This window comes from Setaria viridis, chromosome 4 (genome assembly GCF_005286985.2).
Source record: "Setaria viridis chromosome 4, Setaria_viridis_v4.0, whole genome shotgun sequence".
Taxonomy (NCBI): domain Eukaryota; kingdom Viridiplantae; phylum Streptophyta; class Magnoliopsida; order Poales; family Poaceae; genus Setaria; species Setaria viridis.
This window is the reverse complement of record NC_048266.2, coordinates 25,771,564-25,798,079: the sequence shown is the minus strand read 5'-3', so window position 1 is coordinate 25,798,079 and position 26,516 is coordinate 25,771,564. Positions and strand designations below refer to the sequence as shown.

Below are 26,516 nucleotides of genomic sequence, written 5' to 3'. Positions count from 1 at the left end.
CAGCGGAGCCGATCAGCCGATGTGAAGCTCCAGCAGAACCCTAGCCCGTCGCGGCAGCTACCTTTTCCTTCCCCTCTTGCTGCTGCCTCCCACCACCACCGTCCTTGTCCCTATCCTAGCACTGCCAAACTGCCCTCCTCCACCACCTGACCAGCGGCACCACCTAGGCACCTCGTCACCCATGTCCATCACCTCCACCCAGGGGCGGAACAAAGATGAACACCTCGAGGGGGAGCTAAATAGTAGAGATTAAGGGCTAGAGCTAGAAATTCATAGTGATTTGAGGTTTTGTCTACAGTATTTTAGAGGCAAAATCGAGCTCTCGGGGGGCTGCAGCGCCCCCCCCGGGATCCGCCCCTGCCTCCACCAGTTACCTTCCCTCTAGGGGCGTCGGTGAGCTCTCAATCCCGAAAATCTGAACCTTGTTAGAAATAATATTGACTTGTTAAAACGACACTCATTAAAACGTTATGCATTAGCATATGGCATATTTAAGATGAGCTTTCAATCCCAAAAATTAATCTGAACCTTGTTAGAAATAATCTAGGGGCATATTTAGTTCTTGCATATAGGATAGATGTGTTTGTCACATTAATTCGTTAAAACGTTCTGCATTAGCATATGGCCGGCGGAAACGTGTTGAGTTCACGTTGTGGCCAGAGTTAGTTTGTTCATCGGTGCATGGTCTTTTGTTAGTCACATATGCACGTTTAGTTAGCTGGTTAGTTAGCAAACGCGTACGTGTGTTGCATGTGTTAGCAGAGTAAGTCTACTTTTTGTTAGCTAGAGGGGCGTCACACAGGTGTGGCATGCAAGAGCTAGTGGCTGTGCATGTGGATATTGTGTGGGCCTGTGCGTGAGAAGCCGGCCACACAGTGGCGGGCGCAGGATTTGGACTATGGGTATTCAAAATTGAAGATGGTAGGAAAAAAAATGACAGACTAAATTATAGTTTTATAACACATAATAATTAAGTGGTAGCAGCATCATTGATTAATATAAAATTTATCAGAAATTGAAATTGTGCAGCTACTAATGATCAACATATAATAGTGGCAACATGTGAAATAAATAGAGGCTAAAACAGTAAAATGGTAACAAAGATTACAACTTACAAGCTATAGGACAACTTTCCATTCTGCAATGCTTTGAAAATAAGCGATGATGTCCTTATCCTTAGCTTGCATGAAGAATTCTCTTTCAATCAATGTGACCAAGCAACCATTCAAATATTTCTGCCCCATCTTACTTCTTCTCTTGTTCTTTATCAAATTCATTATAGAAAAGACCCTCTCAACACCAGCAGTTGCAATAGGGAGAACAAGCACCAATTTGAGAAGTTTATAAACAATGTCATACCGAGAAACCTTTCCTTCTTTAACTAGCATCATAGACAACTCTGCTAGACTTCTCAAATTTTTGAAGTTTTCATCATTTCTGACATCATTGATATAGTGGTGCAACTGAAAATGAAGTTGGTTTATTTCTTGAAATTCAAAGTCATGTGGATAGAACCCAGCAAGCTTAACCAAGTTCTCAACATTAAAAGCAGAAAAGGAATTAGCTGGACTGAATGATGCCATGCATCTAAGTAGCTCTGTATTTACCTCATCAAACCTATTATTGAGCTCTTGAACTTGTCTATCAATGACACCCAAAAACATATCAGCATGAAACCGGTGATAATTAATGGCACCTCTGTAGAACTGCCTTGATCTTTGCATAGGAATATACTTCCCATTCATGTCAACAACTTTAACATTGTGCTTCTCACAAAAAGAAGTGACCTTGGTAAGAAATTCTTGCCATCCAGAATCTTGTCTCAAAACATCCAGTTCTACCTTTGTGAACTCCAGAAGATCCATTGCATTTACGATATCTTGCTCCCTCTTTTGCAAAGCATTGCACAAGTCATTGGTGTATCCAAATATTTCATTCATCAAGTGTAGCAGGAAAACAAACTCAAAGGACTTAAATACTATGAGCATAGTTTGAGCCCCATTAGCCTCAGCCCCTTTACTTTCATTCCCAATCCTAAAGAGAACTTTCTTGATTGGAGGATACAAGAACATAACATGCATTACAGTTCTGTAGTGAGATCCCCATCGTGTATCACCTGGCCTTGCTAAGCCCATCTCTTGATTCAATCCTTGCCCGGTTTCAATTTCACCCAATTTCAATGCTTCAATCATGTATTCAGCTTGAGCAATGCGAAGCATACGGATCTTTTTACAAGACATCCCTAGAACATTCAACAAATAAGCAAGTTGCCCAAAGAACCAATCACAATCAGTATTCTCCTTAGCAACCGCTACAAGTGTTAGTTGAAGTTGATGGGCGAAGTAATGAACATAATAAGCAGAAGGGGACTCATCCATAATTAGTTTCTTCAAACCATTAACATGACCCTTCATATTACTAGCTCCATCATACCCTTGACCACGTACCTTGGATAGGGGCAATTGATATTTCATAAGCAAGGACTGAATTGCTTCTTTAAGAGTCAATGATGTAGTATCTTCAACTTGGACAAGACCTAGAAACCGCTCAACTGGTTCTCCTTTTTTATTGACAAAACGCAAACAAAGAGCCAATTGTTCCAATAGGTATGCATCACTTGACTCATCAGCAAGAATTGCAAAACACTCATCACCAAGTTCGTCTATAATAAATTTGGTTGTTTCATGAGCACAAGCATCAATGAGTTGTTTCTGGATCTTGTGATCTATCATCTGACAGTTTTGTGGTGCATTCTCTAGTACCACCAGATTAACCTCTTCAAAGTTTCCTGCTAGCCATGCTAAAAGTTCCCAAAAATTCCCCTTGTTGAGTGAATCCTTTGTTTCATCATGACCCCTAAAAGCCAACCCTTGACGCAACAGAAATCTTATGCACTTAAGTGACCATGTCAAGCGAGCTAGATACTTAGCCTTGAATTGTGCAGTGTTTGATGCAACAGATTCACGGATTGATGCCTTAGGTCTCATGAACAATTTATATTTCTCTTCAGCTTCACTATGAGCACTATCGATACCACCAACATGCCTATGAATTCTCCTTTTCATATTCCAATTTCTAAACCCTTCAACAACAAAAGCATCTCCACTAGGAAATTTGCACCTATCTTTGAACAAATAGCAAACAAAGCAAAATGCAGCATCTTTATCCACACTGTACTCAATCCACTTAAATTCAGCAAACCACTTATGTTGGAAGCGGCGCATACCTCCACAATCATGTTGCGGAAAAGCATCCCTCTTCATCTTTGGTTGACATGGCCCCAATGCAATGTATGCCCTTCTAACTGAATCTTGGTCATTGACATCATAGCTTGAGATCGGAGCCCTCAATCCAGGATCATGCTCAATGCCATAATCATTCTTGTCTTCATCACTAGAATCATTTTCTTCCACGGGTATGGATTCACCAATTTCTGTTGTACCGTGATTTGGTGGCTGATTAGATCTCTCAGGTGGTACCGTGCTTGTTTCACTACCACTTTGTCCTTGGAATAACACTACTTGCATTTGACTTTCATTGCAAGATTGATTAACATTCTCCGGTTCAGGTTGTCTCTTCTTTGCAGCAGCCCTTGCCATGAAAATCCTCAAATCAGTAGCGGCACTACCCTTCCTCTTCATGGTTCAAACCTAAAAGTTACACAATCACAAGTTATCAGATATTTACAATTTCACATTGAACTAAATTTGTGAGCATCCACATTTTGCAAGTTGATGTGCTATTCCAATCTGACAAACAATTGAAAATGATTACCTCAATTTCACCAACAATCAGCAGTTTGGGGGCAGACCGGCAGTACTGTCGCGGTGTCACCGCGTGCTCGTCGGGTCGCCCAGTACTCCAGTAGTCCAGTAGGTCGCCGCGTGCTCGCCGGGTCGGACGGCGGCGCCGCCGCCTGCTCGCCGGCCGCCGGCCCGCCACGAAGCCGCCGGCCCGGCCGCCGCTCCGCGGCTCCGGGGTCCCTGCCACTGCCTACGTGCACCGTGCGCCGTGCGGGGCTGCGGGCTGCAGGCGCCAGACACCGAGCCGGCTGGCGCCGAGGCGCACCGCGCCGGCCACCCGCGGCCCGCCTGCCGCCGACCAGGCACGCGCCTCCGCCGGTCCGCCCCCCAGCCGCCTCCGGCTCGCCGCTCGCCGGCCGCCGCGGAGCCGCCGGCCCGCCGCTCTGGCTCCGTGCGCCTGCGCGCCGCGCGCACCGCGCCGGCGACCGGCCGCCCGCGATTCGCAGGCCGCCGCGCCTCCGCCCCTCCAGCCGCCGCGCCGCCGCTTGGCCGCCGCCGCCGCCGGACTGCCGCCGCTGTGAACCCTAGCGGCGCGCCGTGAGCCCGTGAACCGTGTGTGCGTGCTAGGCGTGGGGGGGGGGGGCGGGAGGGGGCACTCGAGTGGGGCGGATGGGCCGGATGGCCGGATGGGCCAGTTGGCCAGTTGGGCCAGAGAGCGAAGTTGGCCTCCGGTGGGCCTTTTTGAGTGAAATACGTGTGCTACTTCTATATTTTTGTTTTTTTCATACATATACCTAAAATACACTATATATATGAATTTTTTTTACAAAAATAATGGGTATTCAATTAAATACCATTGAATCTAAGTGGGCCTGCCCCTGCGGCCACAGGAAGTTGCTCGGGCGGTGTGTCAAGTCGTCACATGGCTCAGCACGATGTTGTCTAATAGGTGGTCTCATGCATTGACATGTAATTTTAAAATAATTAAACAAACAATCTGTACAATAGGATGTTGTCTTATAGTAATTCTATTTTCTTAATTGTGCATAGAGAAAAAAAAATATTATAAGTTGCATGTCAACCATAACTCATATAACGGTGGAGTAGTAGTCTCATAGTTCTAAAATCTAACCTATGAGGTGGTTGTTTCGCGAAACAACAACCTTCTTTTCTCGTCATTCTCTCTCTTCCACATCAGCAAAAATTTTATGTGGTACTGTATAAGATGATGTATAAAACTACTGAGGTGTAGCAATGCACTGAGCATCGTGTAATAGTTTGTTTTTTGATTGAGTTGAATACAGAGAAAAAAGGGCCTCGGTTGCCGCAAAAACTTCTCTTGTCCGGAGAGTTCGTGAGAGTAGTTGCTGCTCGACCTGATCGATCCTGGGCGGTTTCAACGAACCTCTAGCCTATGAATTTCTAATTTCACCGGAGTTCGACAGAGATGAAATGGGAAATCCTGCCCAGATGGGAAGGAAGAAAAATCGAGCGAGGGAGAGCTGCGAATCACTCGAGAGAGTGAGTGATAGCTTTCTCGAATGAACGGATCGAAAATTGCCAGTGTCATGCGTCTGCATCTGCATCTGTGTGGGCGCGCTTGTCGCGCCTGTCCCTTCGCCATCATTTATTTTGTCCGACCTGCAAGTCACGCCAATCAATAGGCAAGAGAGGCACTAGACAGCAAAGTAGGCAGGCAGTAGCATCAATGGAAGCAGTAGCAGGATTTGTTCACTTTAGCTTATTCAGTCGGCTTATCAGTCATCAAACTGTTTTCCTCTCACAGTTGACTAAGCAAATTATGGGAGGTCTTCTGCTGCGTCTTGTGATATGTGTGCAGGTGCTCATCGGCACCGTCGCCGCCGGAGCTCGGCCGCCGGCGACGGCGATGTACGTGTTCGGGTCCTCCATACTGGATGTCGGCAACAACAACTACCTGCCGGGGGTGTCCGTCGCCAGGGCCAACAGGCGCTACAATGGCATCGACTTCCCAAGCTCCATCCCGACAGGAAGGTTCAGCAACGGCTACAACATCGCCGACTATGTCGGTATGGAGTTTTTTTCGCATACTCATCTGTATGATATATCTGTTTGCATAATTTGTATGGACCGCACGCTAAATTTTATCGGCCCATGCGCTTGTATGTGCTGCAGCAAAGAGCATGGGATTTGCGAGTAGTCCTCCTGCCTATCTGTCGCTGGCACCGAGCTCCGGCCCTCTGGTCCAGAACGCTGTCGCCAATGGCATCAGCTATGCTTCCGGAGGAGCTGGGATCCTTGACTCCACTGTAAGTACTTTAACGTGGGATTAAACTAGTAAAAGAAATTCCTCCGGTATAAGTAGTTACTCCCTCGATTTTTCATTATAGGATGCTAGAACGAACTAGTTAATATAAAAATATATTCTGAAAAAGGTTGGACTAATTAATATGCACGTGCGTATACAAGCTATGATTGTGATAACTAGAGAATATATGCATATATATGCAGAATGCCGGAAACACAATCCGGTTGTCGAAGCAGGTGCAGTACTTCGGCACCACCAAGGCAAAGATGGTTGCCGCATTGGGCCCCAATGTGGCGAATGCCCTGCTCTCCAGGTCAATCTTCCTCATCGGCATCGGCAACAATGACATGTACGTCTTCGAAAGCGCAGAGCGGGCGCAAAATAGGTCAGCTGTGGAGCAAAGGAGGGAAACGGATGTGCTCTACGGTAACCTCATCTCCAACTACACTGCAACTATGAGGGTACAGTGCTCTGGCTCAATCTTGCGCAACATTATTTTATTTTTCTCAAAATGGAACCTCACTGATTATGACACTTTTCATTTACCCCTTGCCCTATACCCAAATGTTGGGCCCTTTATCTTTATCCGAGGGTCATAGCATCTTTCATCTCAACTATTTTCCTCACTCATCTTCCAGTACCCGCTTGCCGACAGCATCCCACTATCTTTCCACCTCGTCTACCAACACTACTGCAGAACCGACCTTTCGTACCCCCACTTAGTAACCCCCTTTAGTACTAGACGTCTAATCTGTACGGCTTGTTCGGTACTAAATACCACACCATTTAGCACCGGCCAAAATGCTTAGTACTAAATGGGCCATTTAGTACATGTTTGTAGTACCAACCGGTACTAAACTACAAGACACGTCGTGCTGTTGCGGACGGCAGTTTAGTACCGGTTGGTAAAAGATGGCAATTTAGTAACCAACCGGTACTAAATGGTTATTCTTTTTTTCCTTTCATTTTAATTTGTGGGTTGGTTAGTATTCGTATTAGTTGTAGAATATCCATTTGCGTATAGTAGTAATATTACGCTAATATATATATATATATTAATCTAGCACATAGTAAAGTTTACATATATTATATTTATACAATTTATATACACTTTAAATATTATAAGTTTTCTGAATATGCACTACGCATCGTCATCCGAGTCCCTGATTGAATGAAGTTGACCCACACTTGTTCCATCATAATACAATTCTCCCTTTGGATTTACGACATCCTCCAAAAGGAATCCACATAGTTGTTCTTGAATTGTCCTGAGTCGTTCTGGGGCGATGAGATCTTCTCTCATTTCAGCAATCTGTCACGTGCAAATTAACATCGTCATTTTAAACCAATATATGTGCATATTGAAAAATATTAAAATTGATATGAATTGTGTTTATGTATTTGGTGTTGACGATTCCTGCCTTTCTTGGGACCTACAATGCTGTGGATGAACTCACAACGGTACTATCTACATAAGTTGTTTCCATCCTCCTGCCTCAAACACTAAATATGGAAAAAGGAGTTAAGAAATATTCAAGCGGTCGTGATTTTTAAAGAAATGACATGCACTAATGTCCAAATTGAAATCATACCGGAAAGTTATCCCTGATATAAAGTTCTCCGTTGAACGATTCTAGGTGTTTTTTATGAAGCGAGACCATACCCTGTTAAGTGCATTTACGAGGCTTTGGTACTCTGCTTTTGGTTTCCTCTTCGGGTCCAACACTATGACGTGGCTTTGATCAATCTCGATAACAAGCAGTATCCAATGGAACCTATTCATATACATATACACACGCAATGTTAGACATACTTAATATTAATTTGAATCGGATGATGAAAAAAGGGATGAATAACTCACTGAAAGTTGTACAACAAAAGTATGTATTGCATGTGATGTTGTTTATCTAGGAAGTTGAAAATAGTTTTCATGGTCCGATTTGACCATTGCATTAAGCATTCCTCGTGTATAACATGAGGGTCCATGAAGCCGACATGATACTATTGTTTTCTCTAGCAATGTTGAATCTCCATTCTGCATGATACAAAATAAAAGAGGGGATGAGACAGCCACAATTAATTTAGAAGCTAGGATGTAGATATCACAGCAAACACTTACAGAACCCATGCACTAATGAGAGACTTGTCAATAGCGTCTTGATGGTACAAGTACCATAGACTTTCAAACTCAATCCATATGTCATCTAGCCATTAAAAGTAATCATGATCTTGAACCCAAGCAGCGAACATGATCCGTCCATCTGCAGTTGCCTCATTTTCGTTGGTAGGTGAGGCACCAACTGTGGCTGCACAAGAGGTTCCCCTAACTTAAACTCCTATTTACCAGTACCTGGGTGAGTTTCGATATTCTCCCCCCTAGGAGTTGCTCTTTTGTGAGATTGGTCTCAGCAATCCATTGAGCTAGAATCTCATCTTCTTCTGAAAGCACTTTGAGCAGATCGATCGATTGTTGAGATTGTTCTCTGAGCTGGGGAATGGTGGACTGTGATCTTTTTTTCTTCTCAAATGCCTTTGTGATTGAGCGATCATAGTCCAAGATGGGTTCTTTCACCACTTTTTTAAACACCAGGGATTTAAAGTATTTCTTCGTTGCTTCATCAATTGGTGGTTCCTTAGGCTTCTTCTTTGGCCTGAAGTGAGCAGCAACTTTAGCCATAGATATCGCATGATTTTCTCCATAGTTTGTTCATATGGAAGCTTCGGAGGTAGGTTTTTCTTCTACTTCGGAGGTGGAGGGACCAAAGCCTTCGAGTTTTTCTTCTTACAAACTGGAGGTTGAGGTAGTGGTGAACTCATGCTTTGGTCCCTTGTAGCTGGTGGGGATGATGGACTAATGCTTTGGTCCCTTGAGAAGGTGCATCCCTGGATGGTGGTATTGGTGATCTATGCCTTGAGCTCTGAGGGGATGATGCGGGAACTGTGACTGCTTATGGAAACCTTATGTAGCGCTTGGCCCAACAAATCCAGGTGTGGATGGCATATCCTAGTTCCATTCCACCATTGCCTCCAAGGATCTCGAGGTCTAGGTCTTCCCATCCTGTTTCCACTCGGTCAACCTGGACTCTAGCATCTCCTTCAAGAATCTGCATGCCATGAATTGTCCCACCCAGTACCAGTACTTCAACAATACCATGAGCCACTACTTTGACCGTTTTCCTCACCGGAGTAAGAAGCTCATGTGGGGTCCTCACAGTGATATCGTCCACGGGGTAGTGTTCATTGTTGCCCGCAACCATGTCAGACGATTCTTCTACTAGTTGGAACTCCGTGGAAGAGACGCTACTATGACGCTGGGAAGCGGGGCAAATTATGTCACCATTAGCACCTGATGCAGCTCCTGCTTGGCTAAGTGCTAACACCTCTTGAAGCTGATCCATTCTTTCATTAGTGGAAGCTACTTGTTCTTCTAGGATATGCAACTTCTCTTCTGTTGCGGCCTTGCTTCTTCTTCAACTTATATAAGACTCAATATCTTCACTGAAGCCTTTCTTCTATGGAACTACACCCATGCCTCGGACACGTCCAGTGTGTTCCGGATTCCCAAGTGCATAAGTCAACTTGTCTTTCTCTCTGTCAGGCTTGAAATTTCCTTTCCATTTAGCTTTTAGTGCATCTTCCAACCTGGTGAATTCTACTATTAATGAATCATAGTAATAAACGATCCATCTTCCCTATTTAGTGTGCTGCCATGAGCATAGAAAAAGTTTGTTGCTCGCAATGGCCAATTGAGAGTTGTTGGCACGATTCCTCTTGCGATTAGGTCATCTTCCATCCTCTGCCATTTCGGCATCGCCATCTTATAACCTCCTTGGCTAAGACGATGATAATGTTTCTTTTTGCTCGCATTATCTTTAGCTTGTACAGCTCACTTTTTTGCATCTTCCGACAACTTGTATTGCTTGAATGCTTCCCAATAAAGTGCTAGTTTCTGAAACTTGTTCTCCAAATCTGGTTCGATGCCCTTCTTGATAAAGTCTTTGTGCAAGTTTTTTTTACGTCTGGAAAGCAATTGACATCTCCCTAAAGGCAAATTCCTTCAGTTGTTTTGCTTTCACTTCTGGATATGTGAAGTGCAGTATCAACTGTTACCAACACAATTCCTTCTCTCGCTCAAGGAGCGAGGTCTTCAGGTGCATCAGTAAATGTGGTTGCTCTCCATTTTTTAATGATTATGGGGATGCTTTCCCGAACAATATACCCACATTGATTGACAAATATCGTTAACACATCGGGGGGAGCAATTGGTGATCCTTCCTCATCCACTTATGTGATGATGGCTTTTAGTACCGGGCAAAGCTACTGCCCGATACTAAATTATGTCATTTAGTACCGAGCAAGGCCACCGCCCGGTACTAATTTGGCCAAAAAGGCGGGAGGCGAAACTGGGCAAATTTAGTACCGGGCAAAGCATCCGCCCGGTACTAATCTTCCCCAGTGTTTCTGTGGCGGATCCACTTTGGGTTTGCTTGATTAAACATGATTCAGCCGCATGATACGCGACACTCACGCCTAAACCAAGTAACACGAAGTGCCGTCGGATTTCATCCGATTAAACCACTTGAACAGGACCGAATAGCAAACCCACACGAAGGTGAGCGGTTCCAGAGAATACAACAAGTCCACCGAGTTAACAAATTAACCATTTAGTTTGGTTATAAAACAACATCAGAGTTTTACAAGGTTCGGCAGAAAAACATCAAAAAGGTAAAAACCACTAGCGGAAGCTAACTCGTCGGGGTCGGACATCCCTGGTGAGGCCAACCGGGACATCAAAGATCCCTCTCCTCGCCGTCCGAGGAGGGATCCAACTCGACCATCCAACCCGGAGGGAGTTGGGGTGGCCAAGTGCCAGCAGAAGGAGGCTCAGAGGCAGCAACTTCACCTGAAAAAGAAGAGCCACAACAAGGCTGAGCTACTAAGCTCAACAAGACTTAACCGACAGGGAGCGCTCTAAACTACCTCCTCTAGACATGCAAGGCTTTTTGGCTGAGGGGTTTGTTTGCCAAAAGCGCTAGGTGTATCCCTACTTTCAAGTTTTAGCTCCGGTTCTAAGTTCATTATCCGATCTAGGTTTGCAACCTATCCTAGGCAATCATAGAACCAACCAAAGGGTATATACATCATCAACAAAACCATGTCATCATCAGATTCCTTATTTACTCAGGGTGACATAGCGATCAAGTAGTCTCAAACTGTGAGAGGCAGATGAATCGATTCGAGTTTCTTAACCATGCATGGCGAACCTAATCTCACGACATCCGCGCACCACAAGGGCCGCTTCCTGTGTCGGCCGTCCCCATCAATTCCCAGGCGCGTGTCAGGTCCAAACTTCCCTTGGCATGCAATGCTCCACAGTCCCGACCTCTACCATACTGTGACCGCACTTGCACCCACATGATGCACCATGGGAACCTCGTTCCAGGGACAACAGGGGTATAAGCCACGCCCTAGTTCAATCAGGTACTAGGCTTCCCCATCCCATACTAGGTATGAGATTAGTACTTTCAAACACTTGATCACGAACACCACCACTGTCGGGCCTTAGCATGTTTCATAGATAGACGGGGCGATCATCCGACCACCAAAGAGTTACCCAAAACCCTACCCCGTCCATCGTCCTTATAGTTGTGACAGAAGGGTAAACATCCAACTCCTACAACTCGCGAGTGACAGGGAATCACTCGGCTTTTACCATTTCCTATTTAAGCAAAGCATCTACTCGGTCCAACAGCTAGTGTTCAGATCAAGGGAGCTAAGTTATGCATCTATGGTTTCAAACAACTCCTATACGTAAATGCACAAGCATGTTAAAGAAGGCATGCGCAAGTCTGGTAAAACATAGGGGATTCATGCATCCGGGGCTTGCCTTCGAGCAAGGAGGAAGGGAACTGCTCGTCTTCTTCGGTAGCTTCGGTTTCTGGAAGCAGGAGCTCAGCTACACCGTCGTCTTCTGGCGCCGGGTGCAGCTCATAGTAGCCGTCAGCGAGACGCAGCTCTACACGAATGCAACGCATTGGTTAGCATAGACGGTTATTTCAACAACAACACCTGCAAGTTTGAGCCTAGAAACTTGCGGCAAGTTACAGGAGGTGGGGAGGTTCGATGGAGTTGAGGGAGATCAAGATGTAAGGGTCGGAGGAGGGGGGAGAAACTTATGATCTGGCCCTTAATCTAGAGGAATAGATGTGCTAGGGGTCCTCAGACTTAACGCTGAGAAGTCCCCAAGTTTTACACATACACCCTCGGTTCAAAGAAAAAGGTACAGCCGAGCCCTCGGGCGAGGCGGAGAAGGGTCGGCGGAACAGACAGGGTCGGGCGAGACGGAACCGGGGTCGGGCAGATAGGAGGGGTCGGACAAGGCGAACAAGGGTCGGCAACCTACCTTCGTCTTACAGAGAAGGCTGGGGCGGAAGGACTAAGGGGCTTGGGACAACGGCGAGGATGTCCGGCGGTGTTCCGGTGGCGGCGGTGCTTCTTGTGGATCACAGCAAGCTCTTGCGCGGCACTGAAAGCAGTGGCTGGTGGATCTGGGAAAGTGGTGTTGCGCGGAGATGAGAGTTCCTCAGACTTAGGTGGTGGCGCTGTGAGCTCGAACAGGGAGCAAGAGAGAGGGCAGCGATGGCAAAGGGGAACTCCGGCGGAACTCCGGCATCCCATTTTATAGCTGCGCGGCAGAGGGAAGGGGGAGCGGTGCGAAGGCCAGGGAAGAAATGATGGAGTGCTCTGCCGGGGTGGCAATTGAGCGTCAAGGGCAGTGGAGCAGGACTTCGGGGATGACACCGGCGGCCATTGGGCACTGACGTCAGGGCAGCGCAGGCGCAGGTTTGCTGGTGGTTGAGATTTGGCGGAGGTGGGCGTCGTCGTGCGGTGGATCTGATGGAAGTGACCGGAAAAACAGCGCTGGAAACGAGGGCGCACAGGTGAGAAGACAGGCAGCTGTGGTCGTGCGGGCGAGCACGGAGCAACAGATTGTCGGGGTGGCTTCTGACAGGGCGGGAAAAGGAGTTGCCGCTGCCGCGGTCTGGGTTGGCGGAGGAGGAATCGTCGCGTAGCGAGGACCGGGGCGGCGCGACTGTGGCGAGGTGACGGAAAAGACGGGCGGCATCGGGCTCTGCGGCCGGGATCTGGCGATGTGATGATGGGCGCGGGCGGCGAGGTGCTGCAGAAAGGGTAGCAGAGGAGCTTTCGTCGCGATTGAGGAAGGGGGCGCAAGAATCCATCCGGTCATGGGCCGGCGACGAGGCGGAGCGGCGGACGTCGGAGGAGTTGAGCCACGTGGCTGGGGAACTCTGAAGCGGGCATGCAACTCGAGTGCGCCTGTCGCGGGAGATCTGGAGGAAAAGATCTCGTGGGCCCACCGGTCAGTCTCGGTGGTCCACGGCTTCGAACTGAAGGGCGACGTTGTGGGATGGCTTAGGAAGATCCAATGGTGGGTTGGGGGTCGGCGGGGTCGGAACTGGGGGAGACCACGGCGAGGGGTCGGATCGAAGGGGTCGGAAGATCTGGAGGTTGAACACCTAGGCTCGAAAACTGAGACAGGGGATCAGGCACTCGGATTAAGATTAACGCGAAGGATTTTTTTCCCGAGGCCGTTACAACTTCGTTTCCCACCAACACTCTATTTTCTTTTCTTATTTCTAAAATTATTGTTATATTAGTTTTATGCTTAATAAATGGAGTAAACTTAGGAAAAATAATTGAAAAACATTTCATACCTTACTGTTGATTATCCTTACACCATACAATAATATATTTATTTAGTAAAATTAGAAGTTTTTAATTACTAATAGGATATGAAATATTTCCATACTGCTGGTAATCCATAAAAAAGGAAAAAACTACTATTTTAATCATGTAGAAATATTAAGAAATATTAGCTACAATAAATTTGATAATTATGCCATCAGTATACAATGTACTTGTATAATTGCCTCTAATTTAATGTTTCCAGACTTTTGATGAGCCAAAATAGTATCGTTAATCAAGAGAAATACCAAATAGTTATTCGAATTATACAAAATACATTACATAGTTCATCACATGACCATATAATACTACATAATATTAAAGTTCTAAAGCAACTCATCATTATTCAATGGGAACATTGATAATCTTCTTCTTGACGAACGTCCCTTAGTCATGATCGCAGCGTAAGTACGGAGCGTCTTCTTTGGATAATAAGATGCTGGGGTCAACCTGAACTAAGAATAGAGGAAGGTCATCAAACTGATCAAAATCTTCTAACTTCTCCAAAATGTCCTCAACTCCAATGATTTTTCTTTTCCCTGGCAGAACTATATGACATTTTGGCTCATCTTCTGACTTTTTACCAGCCTTCGTCTTGGGTTTGCTTAACATGTACTTCACATAGAAAACCTGACTCACATCCATGGCTAGGATGAATGGTTCATCTCTATATCCAATCTTGTTTAGATCCACTATTGTCATCCCATAACGGTCTTTTCTTATGCCTCCTCCAGCAACCCATTGGCAGCAAAACAAAGGGACCTTCAAAGGTCCACAATCAAGTTCCCAAATCTCTTCTATGACGCCATAGTAATTTCCTTATTCCCATTATTGTCTATTGCAACTATACGGACACCACTATTTTGGTTGGTACTCTTTTGATCTTGGGCTCTCATATAAAATGTATACCCATTTATCTCGTACCCTTGGTATTGCAATATTGAGACCCATTGAAGTTGTTCATCAATCATCTTTTTACCCATGAGGTGTCGTCGGATCCATGTTGCAAAAGTATCTATGTGATGCCGTGTAATCCATTCCTCAGACTTCCCTGGATTTTCGGACCGTACAATATCCTTGTGCTCCTCCATATATGGAGCCACTAAGGATGAATTTTGCAACACTGTGAAGTTTGCTTTGTGGATTTCAGTCTCATGTATGTTCATATTAGCTTTGTTCTTGAGTGTGCCCTTTCCCTTCACGTGGCCCTCATGTCATGACACAAGGATCCCTATCGAACTAAGTTCATCAATAAATTCAACACAAAACTCAATGACCTCCTCTGTTCCATATCCTTTGGTGATGCTTCCTTCTGAACGGGCACGATTGCAAACATACTTCTTTAGGACTGACATGAACCTCTCGAAAGGCCACATATTGTGCAAGTATACTGGACCCAGAATGGTTATCTCTTTAACAAGGTGAACTAAGAGATGAGTCATAATATTTAAGGAAGGTGGAAAGACCATTTCAAAGCTGACAAGATATTGAACCACGTCATTATTTAGCTTTATTAGATTGTTTGGATCGATTGCCTTATGTGAAATTTCATTGAGGAACGCACATAGCTTTACGATTGACAATCTCACATTCTCTGGTAGAATACCCATCAGTGCAACCAGAAGCAACTATGTCATCATGACGTGGCAGTCATGTGACTTTAGATTTGTGAATTTCTTCTCTTTCACATTTATTATTCCCTGTATATTAGAGGAGTATGCGGATGAGACTTTCATACTATTCAAGCAAACAAACATGCTTTCTTTCTCCTCGTTGTTGAGAGTCTAGCTGGTAGGACATAAGTAGTGTTGTCCATTCTCTCTCTTTTCCGGATGTAGGTCCTCTCATTGTTCCATACATTTCAAGTCCTGTCTTGCTTCCAATGTATCCTTTGGCGCCCCCATAAACACCGAGGAAATCTAGCAGGTTCATGCAAAGATTCTTCATCAGGTGCATCACATCAATTGTGTTGCGGACCTCTAAAAGTTCCCAATAAGGTAGCTCCTAGAATATAGACTTCTTCCACATGGCTGCACATCCATTATCATCATTCGAAATAGGTTGGCTACCGAAACCCTTACCAAAGACTACCTTCACATCCTTTATCATAGAAAATACACGCTTTCCATTATGGTGCAAAGGCTTAGCACAAGTGTCGAGCTCCCCTTTAAAAACTTTCCTTTTTTCTTAAAGGGTGATTCGCAGGAAGAAATCGACGATGGCCCATATACACCACCTTCCGACAGTGTTTCAAATACATCTAGACAGTGGGTGAATGCCCGATATCCTTTGTTCGTCTGTCCCGATAGGTTTACTAAGTGTAGGCCAATCATTGATGGTTACAAAAAGCAATGCTTTGAGAATGAAAGTCTCTTGTTTGTCGTTATCCCACACAGGTACACTTTCTTCCTTCCAGAATAGTAAAAGTTCATCAACCAATGGTCTTAGGTACACATCAATGTCGTTGCCAGGTTGTTTTGGACCTTGGATAATGATTGACATCATGATGAACTTGCGCTTCATGCACAACTAATACGGAAGGTTGAAGATATATAGGGTCACAAGCCATGTACTATGAGCACTACCGAACTCACCAAATGGATTCATTCCATCAGTGCTTAAACCAAACCTTATCTTGCTTGCGTCATTCTCAAAGCATGGAAATTCTCTGTCAACGTTTCTCCACTGGGAACCATCTGCGGGGTGTCTTAGCTTCTCATCTTGCTTACGTTCTTCTTTGCGCCATCGCATCAACTTAGCGTGCGCCTTATTTCTGAACAAGTGCTTCAAATGTGGTATTACAGGGAAATACCACATCACCTTTGCTAGAACTCTCTTCTTGACAGGTTACCCATCAACATCACCAGGATCATCTCGCATGATCTTATACTGCAATGCCTTGTAAATAGGACAAGCATCCAATTTCTCATATTCCTAGCTATGATAAAGAATACAATTATTAGGACATGCGTGTATCTTCTGTACATCCAATCCTAGAGGGCAAATAATTTTTTTTGCTTCATATGTGGCGAGGGTAGTACCCTCGAGGAACATGTTTTTTACGACTCTTAATAGCTCCCCAAATCCCTTATCAGTCACACCATTTGCTGCCTTCCAATGCATCAATTCCAGCATGCTACCCAACTTTTTGTGATCATCCAACATCTTCTCAAATTTTTTTGTCTCCTTTGTATTTTCGGAGTCTTTCTTTGCATATAGCAACACCTGACTTAGTTCGTCAGCTGGTTCATCTTTTGCAAAATCTTCTTCAGCCTCACCCATTTCAAAATCTGCAAAGGCACCACCTTCAACCCAGTCAGCAGGAATGTTGTTATCATCATCATCTTCTTCACCATCTTCCATTACAACTCCTCTTTCTCTATGTTTGATCCAAAGAATATAGTTATCCATGAAACCCCAACGACATATGTGGTCGTGTAGAGTTTTTCTATTAGAGTAATCCTTGTTATTTTTGCACATTCTGCATGGACAGCACATGAAACCCTTCGGCGACTTGTTGGCCTCTGCCATTTTGAGAAAAGTCTTTAGGCCATTAATGAACGACATGGGGCACCGGTCGTCGTACATCCATTGTTGGTCCATCTGCAAAAAGTTTTTTAATTTACTTCTCCATTTGTAAAGCAAAAAATGTAAAAAAAAATACTCTCTGAAAAATATTGCTAACATTTTATATATGGACCACTTTCGATGAGCAAATTAAATCCCTACAAGTTTTATGGGGAATTTCGGCAATAACTCCCTTTGTCCCGAATCGTCGTTAGCTTGAGCTCAACTATGTTATTTATGTAAAGCAATAAAATTAGTTGATTGTTTCCGTTTCAACATTGTACTTATGTTATTTTTGTAAAGCAACAAAAGTAATTAACACAACACATATTTGTCAACATCCAATAAGAATTTCTCAATATCTAAAAATTCTACATTCTACATGCATGTATAAATTGAAAAACTCTCCATTCATCCTCACTCTAAAAAATCACAAATTTCTCTAGCTACAAAGCATGAAACATAGAATACTAATTATGAGAGGAGGGAGGATGAAGTCCTAACCTTTATAATAGTTGGAAGAGTGAAATCCACCAAAATCGTGGGAAAAATAGGCAGCACCTCCCCTAGGTCACCATGGGAGTGAAGAAGCCTGAGCTCTCGGTCAAATGGTTGAGCTCGGGCTCGGGAAAAAGGAAGGAGCTTATTTTATAGTTTGTACGTTAGTATCGGTTGGTGGCTCTAGCCGGTACTAAATTGTGATATTTAGTACCGCCTAAAACTAACAGTTGGTACACATGTGCGTGAACACCATTTAGTCGGTTGAAGCTACCAGCCGGTACTAAATGGCTTCCAGGGGAATCTAGCCATTAGCCACCCGGTCCCATGCCGCCATTTAGTACTGGCTGAGGGTCAAAACCAGTACTATAGGGACTCCGGTGGTACTGTGCGTGAAGACCGGTACTGACACCAGGTACTAACATACGGTATTAGTACCGGATAAAATGACATTCGGTACTAATGCGTTGGACAAATGTTCAGTTTCCAGTAGTGCAGTTACCTCCACTATCAAGCCAACCTTCCTCCATGGACGAACCTCCTCCAAATCTCCAAATTAAAATCTTCCGAACCTCGTCAAACCTTAAACTCGCTGAATAGCGCGGTCTCACTAGAGATATAAATAGCATATTTAGGCCAATCTCGCCACATTTAGAGAGAGAGAGAGCAATTGGGTGCCACGTAAAGCTAGCAAAAAAAACGGACGTACTATGGTAGCTTTCTCCTATTACTATTATTTCTTTTGATTGATTGATTGATTGGCCGGCTTACCTATTCGGTATACATGCAATCAGGAGCTGTACTCAATGGGCGCGAGGAAGTTTGCCATAATCAACATTGGGCTGCTAGGGTGCGTGCCGGCGGTGCGGGTGCTCAGCCCGACGGGCGAGTGCTGGGACAGCCTCAACCAGCTCGCCGGCGGCTTCAACGAAGCCCTCCGGCCATGGCTCGCCGGCCTCGCCCGGAGGCTACCGGGCCTCGCCTACTCCCTCGCCGACCTCTTCGCCTTCACGCGGGACACCTTGGCCGACCCGCAGGCGTCCGGGTACACCGAGGTCGCCGGCGCGTGCTGCGGCGGCGGGAGGCTGCGCGGGGAGGCGCAGTGCTCTCCCAACTCCACGCTCTGCGCCAACCGCGACCAGCATGTCTTCTGGGATCGCGCGCACTTCTCCCAGCGGACAGCGTTTCTCATCGCTCAGGCATTCTGCAACGGGCCGGCCAAGTATACCAATCCCGTCAACTTCATGCAACTGGCCGGATCAGTTAGTGAAATCACGGAAGCATTAGAGTCGAGCAGATGAGATAGCAGGCCACTTGAAATGGAGAATCATGAAATCGAAATTCGGAGAAGCATAGCTCTTGTTTCTAAGGCCGTTCGTGAATTTCAATCGTGCGTATAATTCACAATCCCTGATCGGCTACGGCTATTCGGTTCTATAGGTACAAATAAGGATATAATTGTTGTAAAAAAAGATCATGATTCATGACTAGTTAATGAACATGAATAACTTAAAATAAAATCCCCTATTTAACATTAGAAAAATGAAGTATTCCTTATTTAGCATTGAAAATTTTGAACTTCGATTCCTTATTTGACACTTCCCTACATTGCGTCAGTTAACCCATGGATTCTCTACCCTCTTTTTTTTTACCGAAACAACCTTCAAATGGCCTTCAAAATTTATGAAACTCTTTATAGTGATACATTAAATGGGATAAAACCATTTTGCATAAAAATAGGTATGCAGCATTTTGAAGGATTCCAATTTTTTAGGGCACACAAATACTTTTCAAAAATTGTTGAAAAATACTTAATATTCCTATTGTGGGATGAAGTAATTTACAAATTTAGTTTATATCACAAGTTATAAAGAGAATTTTGAAGTTCTTTAAAAAAATAAGTTTTAAAGTTCTTCCAAAAAATGAATTTCTAAAAATATAGACAACTCTTTTTAAAGAAAACATCATAACATTTTCATATGAAGTCAAATGAAAACAAATTTTATATCAAAATTGTAGAGCATCACGACGGGTTCTAAAACATTATAGTTGACAATAGTTCTATTCAGGATCATTTACAGGCCCAAATATTTGTTACTATTTCTAATATCTATTTTTAAAATTTGATTTTTTGAGTTTTTATTTTTTTCCACAAACAACATCAGATGGAGATGTGCTCTATACCAAACATACAGTGCTTCGATGAAATCTAAAATTTTGCAGTTGACAATATTTTTATTAGGATCGTTCAGAGTGTCATACAGAATATAAGATTTGGATAAATGAAGTCAAAAGAATAACCACCCTTACATAGATAAGATGTGCTTTATAGTTGATATGGTAAGCAGGTCTTTTGTGCTGGCACCTAACCACCAGTACAAACCGTTTTGACTGCTAGCACAAATTCTTTTTGCAGTAGTGTGCTGAAGTCCAAATTGTGCTGCTCGCATGCCCGTGCCATATGATGAGCAAATTGAGAGCCTATATAGACGAACTGAGGAAAGAGCCGATAGGGAGCACTTGTACCAGGTAGCTTATAAGTTATACTAACAAATACTTTTTTTCACAACATACTACATACGCTAGCGGTTAATTAAAAATACTACCAGTGGTACTATCACTACTGAAAAACTGAGCATTCGTCGATGGTGTTAGTATCAGACGGACTTTAGATCGATACTAACACGTACAGGTCCAAATTTGAAGTCCCCGGAGACCTTTTAGTACCGGGTCACAACACCACCGGTATTTTTAGTACCGGGTGGTGTTGTGACCCTGTATTAAAAGGTAGCTTTTACTATCGGGTCATAACACCACCCGGGGGGTGGTGTTATGACCGGGTACCGGGTGGTGTTATGAACCGGTACTAAAGGCTCTCCATGGGTTATTTCAAAAGAAAATCATTTCTAACTCTATTACATGTGTGGTGTAGGTGAGATGGTAAGAAAGGTTTACACAAAGATTGAGGTTGTGAGTTCAATCCCCACAGACCGCACATATTTGTTCATTTTAATCCGAAATATGAAATAGAACATGACGTATATGATAGATAAAGTAGGAGCATGATTTATTGTGTTTATACTAACGAGCATAAAGCATGCAGAGAACATTACAAACAACATGTAATGAAATAGTGAGAACAGTAGGGAGTACCCTGCAGCGGGGCCAATGCTGGTGGCACCAGATGCGCTGTTAGATGCGCTGGTACTCGACATTTCGAGGCTATTTGGTGTAGTCGATCAAAGTTAATGCCGTGTAGATGTTCACCGTGTAGTTACGCCTCCAGAAAGAAGAGGTGCGCAGCGAGCAGTCATGCAGATGCGCTCCCCAAAAACTTGATCGCCTTCTACTCCTCGAGTGCAGAGTCTCAGGTAAGAGTGCAGCTTCAGAGGCCTGCTCTTCTGGTATATTTTGTGCACACAGAATACCGGAATGGGGACAACATAAACGCAACACAGTAGTGGAGGAGCTCTGGTGGTGTGTGTACACTGCTGGAGGATCGACTTCTAGTACTAGCAAGTAACCCCTTTTAGTACCGAGCGCCCGACCGGTATCGATTGGTCGGTACTAAATGCCATGCCATTTAGTACCGGTCAGCCCAACCGGTACTAAATGCACCATTTAGTACCGTCGGTAACACAAACCGGTACTAAACTACGAGCCAAGTCGCGCTGTTGCGGATGGAAGTTTAGTACCGGTTGCTTTTACTAACCAGTACTAAAGTTTATTACTTTTCTTTTTTTTGTTTACCCTTTTGTTTCAATTCGTATTCGTATCCAACGGAGCTTTTACTAATAATTACGTTAATATATCAACCCATTCAAATACAAATATCACAAGTATCAACCCATTCAAATTATTAATACTCAATAGTTCGTACATCAATACTTAAGGTCTTAGAGAGACCAAGTTTAAATCCATAAGAAAAGGGTACAGTAGGAGTACATCCATGCATGCTACATATTTAATAATTTGCGTCGCTTATGTAGATATGCCACATAGCTTTAGTCTCCAATCGTAAAGCCTAAAACTTCATCAATATAAGATAGAGCATGAATTAGTGCACTCTCTAGCGCTTCACAAGGACGGTCACATACACTACCATAAATCTCAAATAATGGAGACGACGTTAACTGAAATGACTAGTAGAAAGTGAGATGAGCCTGAAGCTTGAAATCTTTGGTGCGTATCGGGTTTCCATCAGTGTAACTATAATTCAACACATCCAAGATTTGAGCCAGAATCGCATGAAAGCTCATTGCCGCCAAGATTTGACCAAAGACATCCTAAAAGAAGAGAATAATGTGATGAAATTTAAAAGATGTAACAAAATTAAAGATAAAAGGATGATTAGATATGTTCCATACCATTTCATGTTGATTCAGCTGACAAAGCCTCTCAGTAGTCCTAGTCACATTGCTTTCTCCCTCCTCGAGCGCCTTTATTCGAAAATATGAGAAGTCTGGCAGAAAGTACCAATGATCCTTAAGCTGTTGTAGGCAGGCCTCCACGACGGTCCTTTCAAAAGTTACCCTACTTGGTGCTAATTGACCCCATGCGGAAACCATCGGGGTGGGTTGTCCTGGTATTCTCATCCAGTTGGTTTGTGTTTCTTGAACAGGTACTTGAAAAGAGATTTTTACTCTTTTAAAATTTCGTGGACCAACTATCTTGGATTGCACTAAAGGAGAAGTACCACCTAGAGTTTTGACAATATCTTTGAGCCATCTAATATTGTCCATAAGCTACATTGTATATAAATAAATTTAGGAATTATTCATGTGTAGTTAAAAAACCAATTACAAGAAGGAAATAATATTACTATGTTGGGAATTGCTCCTTTCTTTCGATCGCCTTTTGACAAATCTATGACGCGATTAGGGAAGTGAATTCCTGGAGGACGAGCCAACGGTGGCTCCTCAAAAATGTAGTGTCCACGTGTCGGTGTTTTATACTCGGCAACCTACCGAGGGGTATCCCGAGGTAGTAGATTGGTTGGTGGGGGATTGCCGAACCTGGAATTCGAAGGTAAAAGCGATGACACAAGACACAGATTTATACAGGTTTGGGCCGCTAGGGTAGCGTAATACCCTACGTCCTATTTGGGTGTTGTATATTGCACCTTGCGCTTGGGTGTTGTTTGGTGTTAGGGATTTGGTCCTCTATTGTGGTTCTATGAGGTCTTCGCCTACCGATCTAGGGACCCCTACCCTCCTTTATATACTCAAAGGGCGGGATTAGTAGTCGGTTACAAGGTAGGAGTCCTAGCAGGATTACATGGTATGAGTCTACAGAGGAATTCTAGTAGGAGTCCGTCTTCTTCCTTCCTTGCGGGTACTAGGGATCTATCCCTGACACCACAGCCACCACCACCACGGTGGCCACCTCCACGGCCGCCACCACCATGGCAAGAAGAACTTCCACTTGCCATATTTAGCCCAAACTGTCCAAATAAAATTGTGATAAGATAGTTTGCCACCATTTTTTTTAACTAGTAAACTTTGCCACCAATAATACATTATCATATACGCAGACCATATACATTAAAATAAATATAGCCTTATGCCATAATTGTATCACAAAAAATAATTACTAAGCATCCAATACAAATTGGTATCCAATTCAAGCAAAATCATAGTCATTTTAATCCAATACAGGTAGCAAATCTTTTTAATGCATCAAAATTAAAATTATCGAAGAAAAAGAAAAACTAAATGGGGAGTGATATAGCATTGGCCCGATCTTCCAATAGGTATAGATACACTCGATTTGGTGGAGACTCGATGTTGACGATCCGGATTCAAATCAAACACGATTCGAACCCTGCAACAGCTACACCACTTCTCCGTTGGTTATCAACCAAGCACAACTTGATTGACCTCGTCGAAAAGGCTTTCCCTGCAAGCGAATCGAAGAACACAAGCAAGAGAACAGTAAACACACAATCTGAAATTGCATATATGGATGAAGAAAAGATCAATATGGGGTTCAAGCTCTCGATTCGAATGGACTAATCGTCACAAGCGAGGAGAACAAGAACAGGGGCCCTGGATCACTGTAAATGGATTTGTCACCACAGTTACAATGAATCAATCTCAGTTTCTCGATTGAAAACTAGAACTAAACAAAACCCGAGTTCTAAAGGTGGCGGCTACTGAGTTTTATACCCAAAGGGGTGTCCTAGGGTTAGGGGTGACCAGGAGGGAGGCGCCCACACCATAGGTTTAAGGCCCAACACGATACAAGGCCAAGTTGGCCCAAATAGGTGATGCAACACCTTATCATGATTACACAGAATGATCCACGAAGCTTCTGGAGCTAGGACTAGAACCAAAAGAATGGCATCGTTGTCCCTTTTCCAACGCATCAAAGAACGCCCCGTTTCAATATCGTAGATATGGTCAAAATCGTGCAGGGATGTCAGATGAATCCGAACCGTACGCGACGACTGAGTTGGTGACGACTTGTGATTTGGAGAAGACCATGACTCGTGTGTGTCCAGCAGGGTGATGTCCTCATCAGGGAGGGCGCAAGGGAGAGGTGCGGTGGTGAGCGGGGGAGGAGGGGGAGGGAGAGGCGTGGCGCAGCGAGTGGGCGAGGCGACGGGGACGGGGGCGACAACCCTGGGATTGGGTGGCAGCGGTCGGGGATAGGGTGATGACGACAGCGATGGGGATGGGGGAGATGGGCGACAGACCAAGGACGGGACGATGGCAATGGGGATGGGGATGATGGGCGATGGAGCCGAGGATGGGGCGACAGTGACAAAGCCGGGAAGGGGGGCGATGGTGGCGGGCCGCGGGCGATGACGGCAGTGGTCGGGGACGGGGGTGATGGAGACTGGGATAGGGTGGCGGTGGTTGGGGATGGGGATGGGGTGACGGAGCTGGGGTTGGGGTGACAGGCGACGAGGGCGGTGGGGGTGATGGAGTCAAGAACTGCTAAGTGTTTGGAGAAGACGAAGTATATGTTCGTGTGAAAGTTTAGTACCGGTTGGAAGACCTGCCCAGTACTAAATTGCTCCATTTAGTAGCGGTTGGAAGCCCTGCCCAGTACTAAACTGTTGCATTTAGTACCGGGCAGGACCACCAACCGGTACTAAAATTGCTAAAATGGTGGGAGCTTTCTTTTAATTTCCTAAGTTTCCTTCCCCGCATGCAGTCTTTTATTTTACTAAGTTTCCTTTCCCGTGGACACTGTTTTTTTTCCAAAGTTTCCTTTCACTCATTTACAGTAACTCTCCATTCTCCTCGCTCTAATCCTCATGACATATGCAGAGTGTTAACTAGAGTAAATTATATATATGAAATAGTAGAGATAAAATTTCATCATATATACATATTAAGTCTTACATAAATGGGATATCTAGAACATAGGATTGTCCACATCACGATCGTTAATTTAGGAGATAAAAAGATACACCAATCTTAAAATAATGGTACAACATGAGATCTCATACAAGTCCACCTACTCTGGCTGAATTAATATCATAAAGGAATCTTAAAATAATTGTCCAAACGTCTTTCGGAGCAAGTGCCACATTTTCATAATACTAGTGTAACATCCTGTATTTTTACGAGATGTTTAAATTTGCAAAAATGTGGATTTCAAAAATTTTGTGTTGTAGAGTGAAACTTCCAAACTATAAGAGTGTCTTTACTGAATCTTTCCAAAATTCCTAGAATTAAATTATAAACTAAATGGAAATTGCTAAGGTGTGTTAGGTGCTAGAGTGAATATTTGGAGTTCATTTGGGTTTTATTTGGATTTCTTTGAGTGGGATTTGTATTTGAATTGGCCCAAACCTAACCTAGGTCCAAACCAACCCAGCTAACCCCACCAGCCCACCTAACTAACAACCCAAGCTAAGGCTGGTGCAAAAACTGGAACTTCCAATTTTCTACCAAGACTGCCTCCACGCTGCAGTCGTTGACCATCTAGCCCCACATGTCAGCCACCCGCGCCACTGTTGCCCTTTCTTCCCCACAGTAGTCACACGCGTGGCATAGGCGCGACAGCGATGTGCGCGCCGCGCACGACACTGGCCGCACCCACCCCCTTTTTGCGTTGGAGCTTGCGGATGTGTGCCATGCCGCCCAGTCATATCCCCTGTTGTCCAATCTACCTAGAAACCCTAGCTGCCACCTACTAGAGCCCCCACACCATCTACTCCCGGCCACATCCACATTTCGAGTTTTCCCCTTCACCGCCGCCGTTTGGAGAAGAGGAGGAAGGAGGGGGTGCAGGAGGCGAGGAGAGGACACCGGAGGAGGAGGAGACGCTGCCCTCACCGGAACGCCGCCAAGCCGCGCTCGTACGTCCACGCTGTCACTGCTTCACCTTGTCACCGCGCCGCCATACCCTCACCAGCAGGCCCACCAGGTGAGCTTCGCGATTCCCGCTCACCTAGAGGAACCATCGTCCCAGCTGAGGCCTGAACCACACGCCCGCGCGCATGCAGACCCCTCACGGCCAAACCCGTGGCAAAACTAGAACTTTCGGTTGCCAAACCGGAACTTCTGGTTATATTCTGTTCAGTTAGTCTGCTGGAGCCTCAGAAACTCTAGGAAGGTCTAGCCAAAAAAACTCCAAACCCACGAGTTATGAACCATAAACTTCCTAGGACCATCCAAAGTCCTTCCCAGGAGATCTCC

At 44.6% G+C, this 26,516-nt stretch overlaps 2 protein-coding genes and 3 pseudogenes across 2 annotated transcripts; 1 reads left to right on the top strand and 4 right to left on the bottom strand.

Annotated features, from left to right (window-relative positions):
* Nucleotides 1-1,026: 1,026 nt before the first annotated feature.
* LOC140222624 (uncharacterized) lies at nt 1,027-3,599 on the bottom strand. The gene has a single exon (XM_072293454.1). It carries the CDS (start codon nt 3,597-3,599, stop codon nt 1,119-1,121), a length of 2,481 nt encoding a protein of 826 aa, XP_072149555.1. The 3' UTR covers nt 1,027-1,118.
* Nucleotides 3,600-4,509: 910 nt separating this feature from the next.
* On the top strand, nt 4,510-19,234 carry LOC117851548 (GDSL esterase/lipase At5g55050). Its single transcript, XM_034733372.2, has 4 exons — nt 4,510-5,791; nt 5,898-6,031; nt 6,234-6,491; nt 18,657-19,234. The coding sequence occupies exons 1-4, from the start codon at nt 5,452-5,454 to the stop codon at nt 19,161-19,163; spliced, it is 1,239 nt and encodes a 412-aa protein (XP_034589263.1). The 5' UTR covers nt 4,510-5,451; the 3' UTR covers nt 19,164-19,234.
* LOC140222468 (uncharacterized) lies at nt 14,140-15,407 on the bottom strand (annotated as a pseudogene).
* LOC140222467 (uncharacterized) lies at nt 15,535-16,320 on the bottom strand (annotated as a pseudogene).
* Nucleotides 16,317-18,392, bottom strand: LOC140222466 (uncharacterized; annotated as a pseudogene).
* Nucleotides 19,235-26,516: the final 7,282 nt, after the last annotated feature.

What these genes read in the sequence shown, in the direction of transcription:
- LOC140222624 (XM_072293454.1), bottom strand. Translation starts at nt 3,599, where the DNA reads ATGGCAAGGGCTGCTGCAAAGAAGAGACAACCTGAACCGGAGAATGTT.
- LOC117851548 (XM_034733372.2), top strand. Translation starts at nt 5,452, where the DNA reads ATGGAAGCAGTAGCAGGATTTGTTCACTTTAGCTTATTCAGTCGGCTT. An exon ending in CTGGGATCCTTGACTCCACT is followed by an intron (nt 6,032 to 6,233) that starts GTAAGTACTTTA and finishes ATATATATGCAG; the next exon opens with AATGCCGGAAACACAATCCG. An exon ending in ACTACACTGCAACTATGAGG is followed by an intron (nt 6,492 to 18,656) that starts GTACAGTGCTCT and finishes ACATGCAATCAG; the next exon opens with GAGCTGTACTCAATGGGCGC.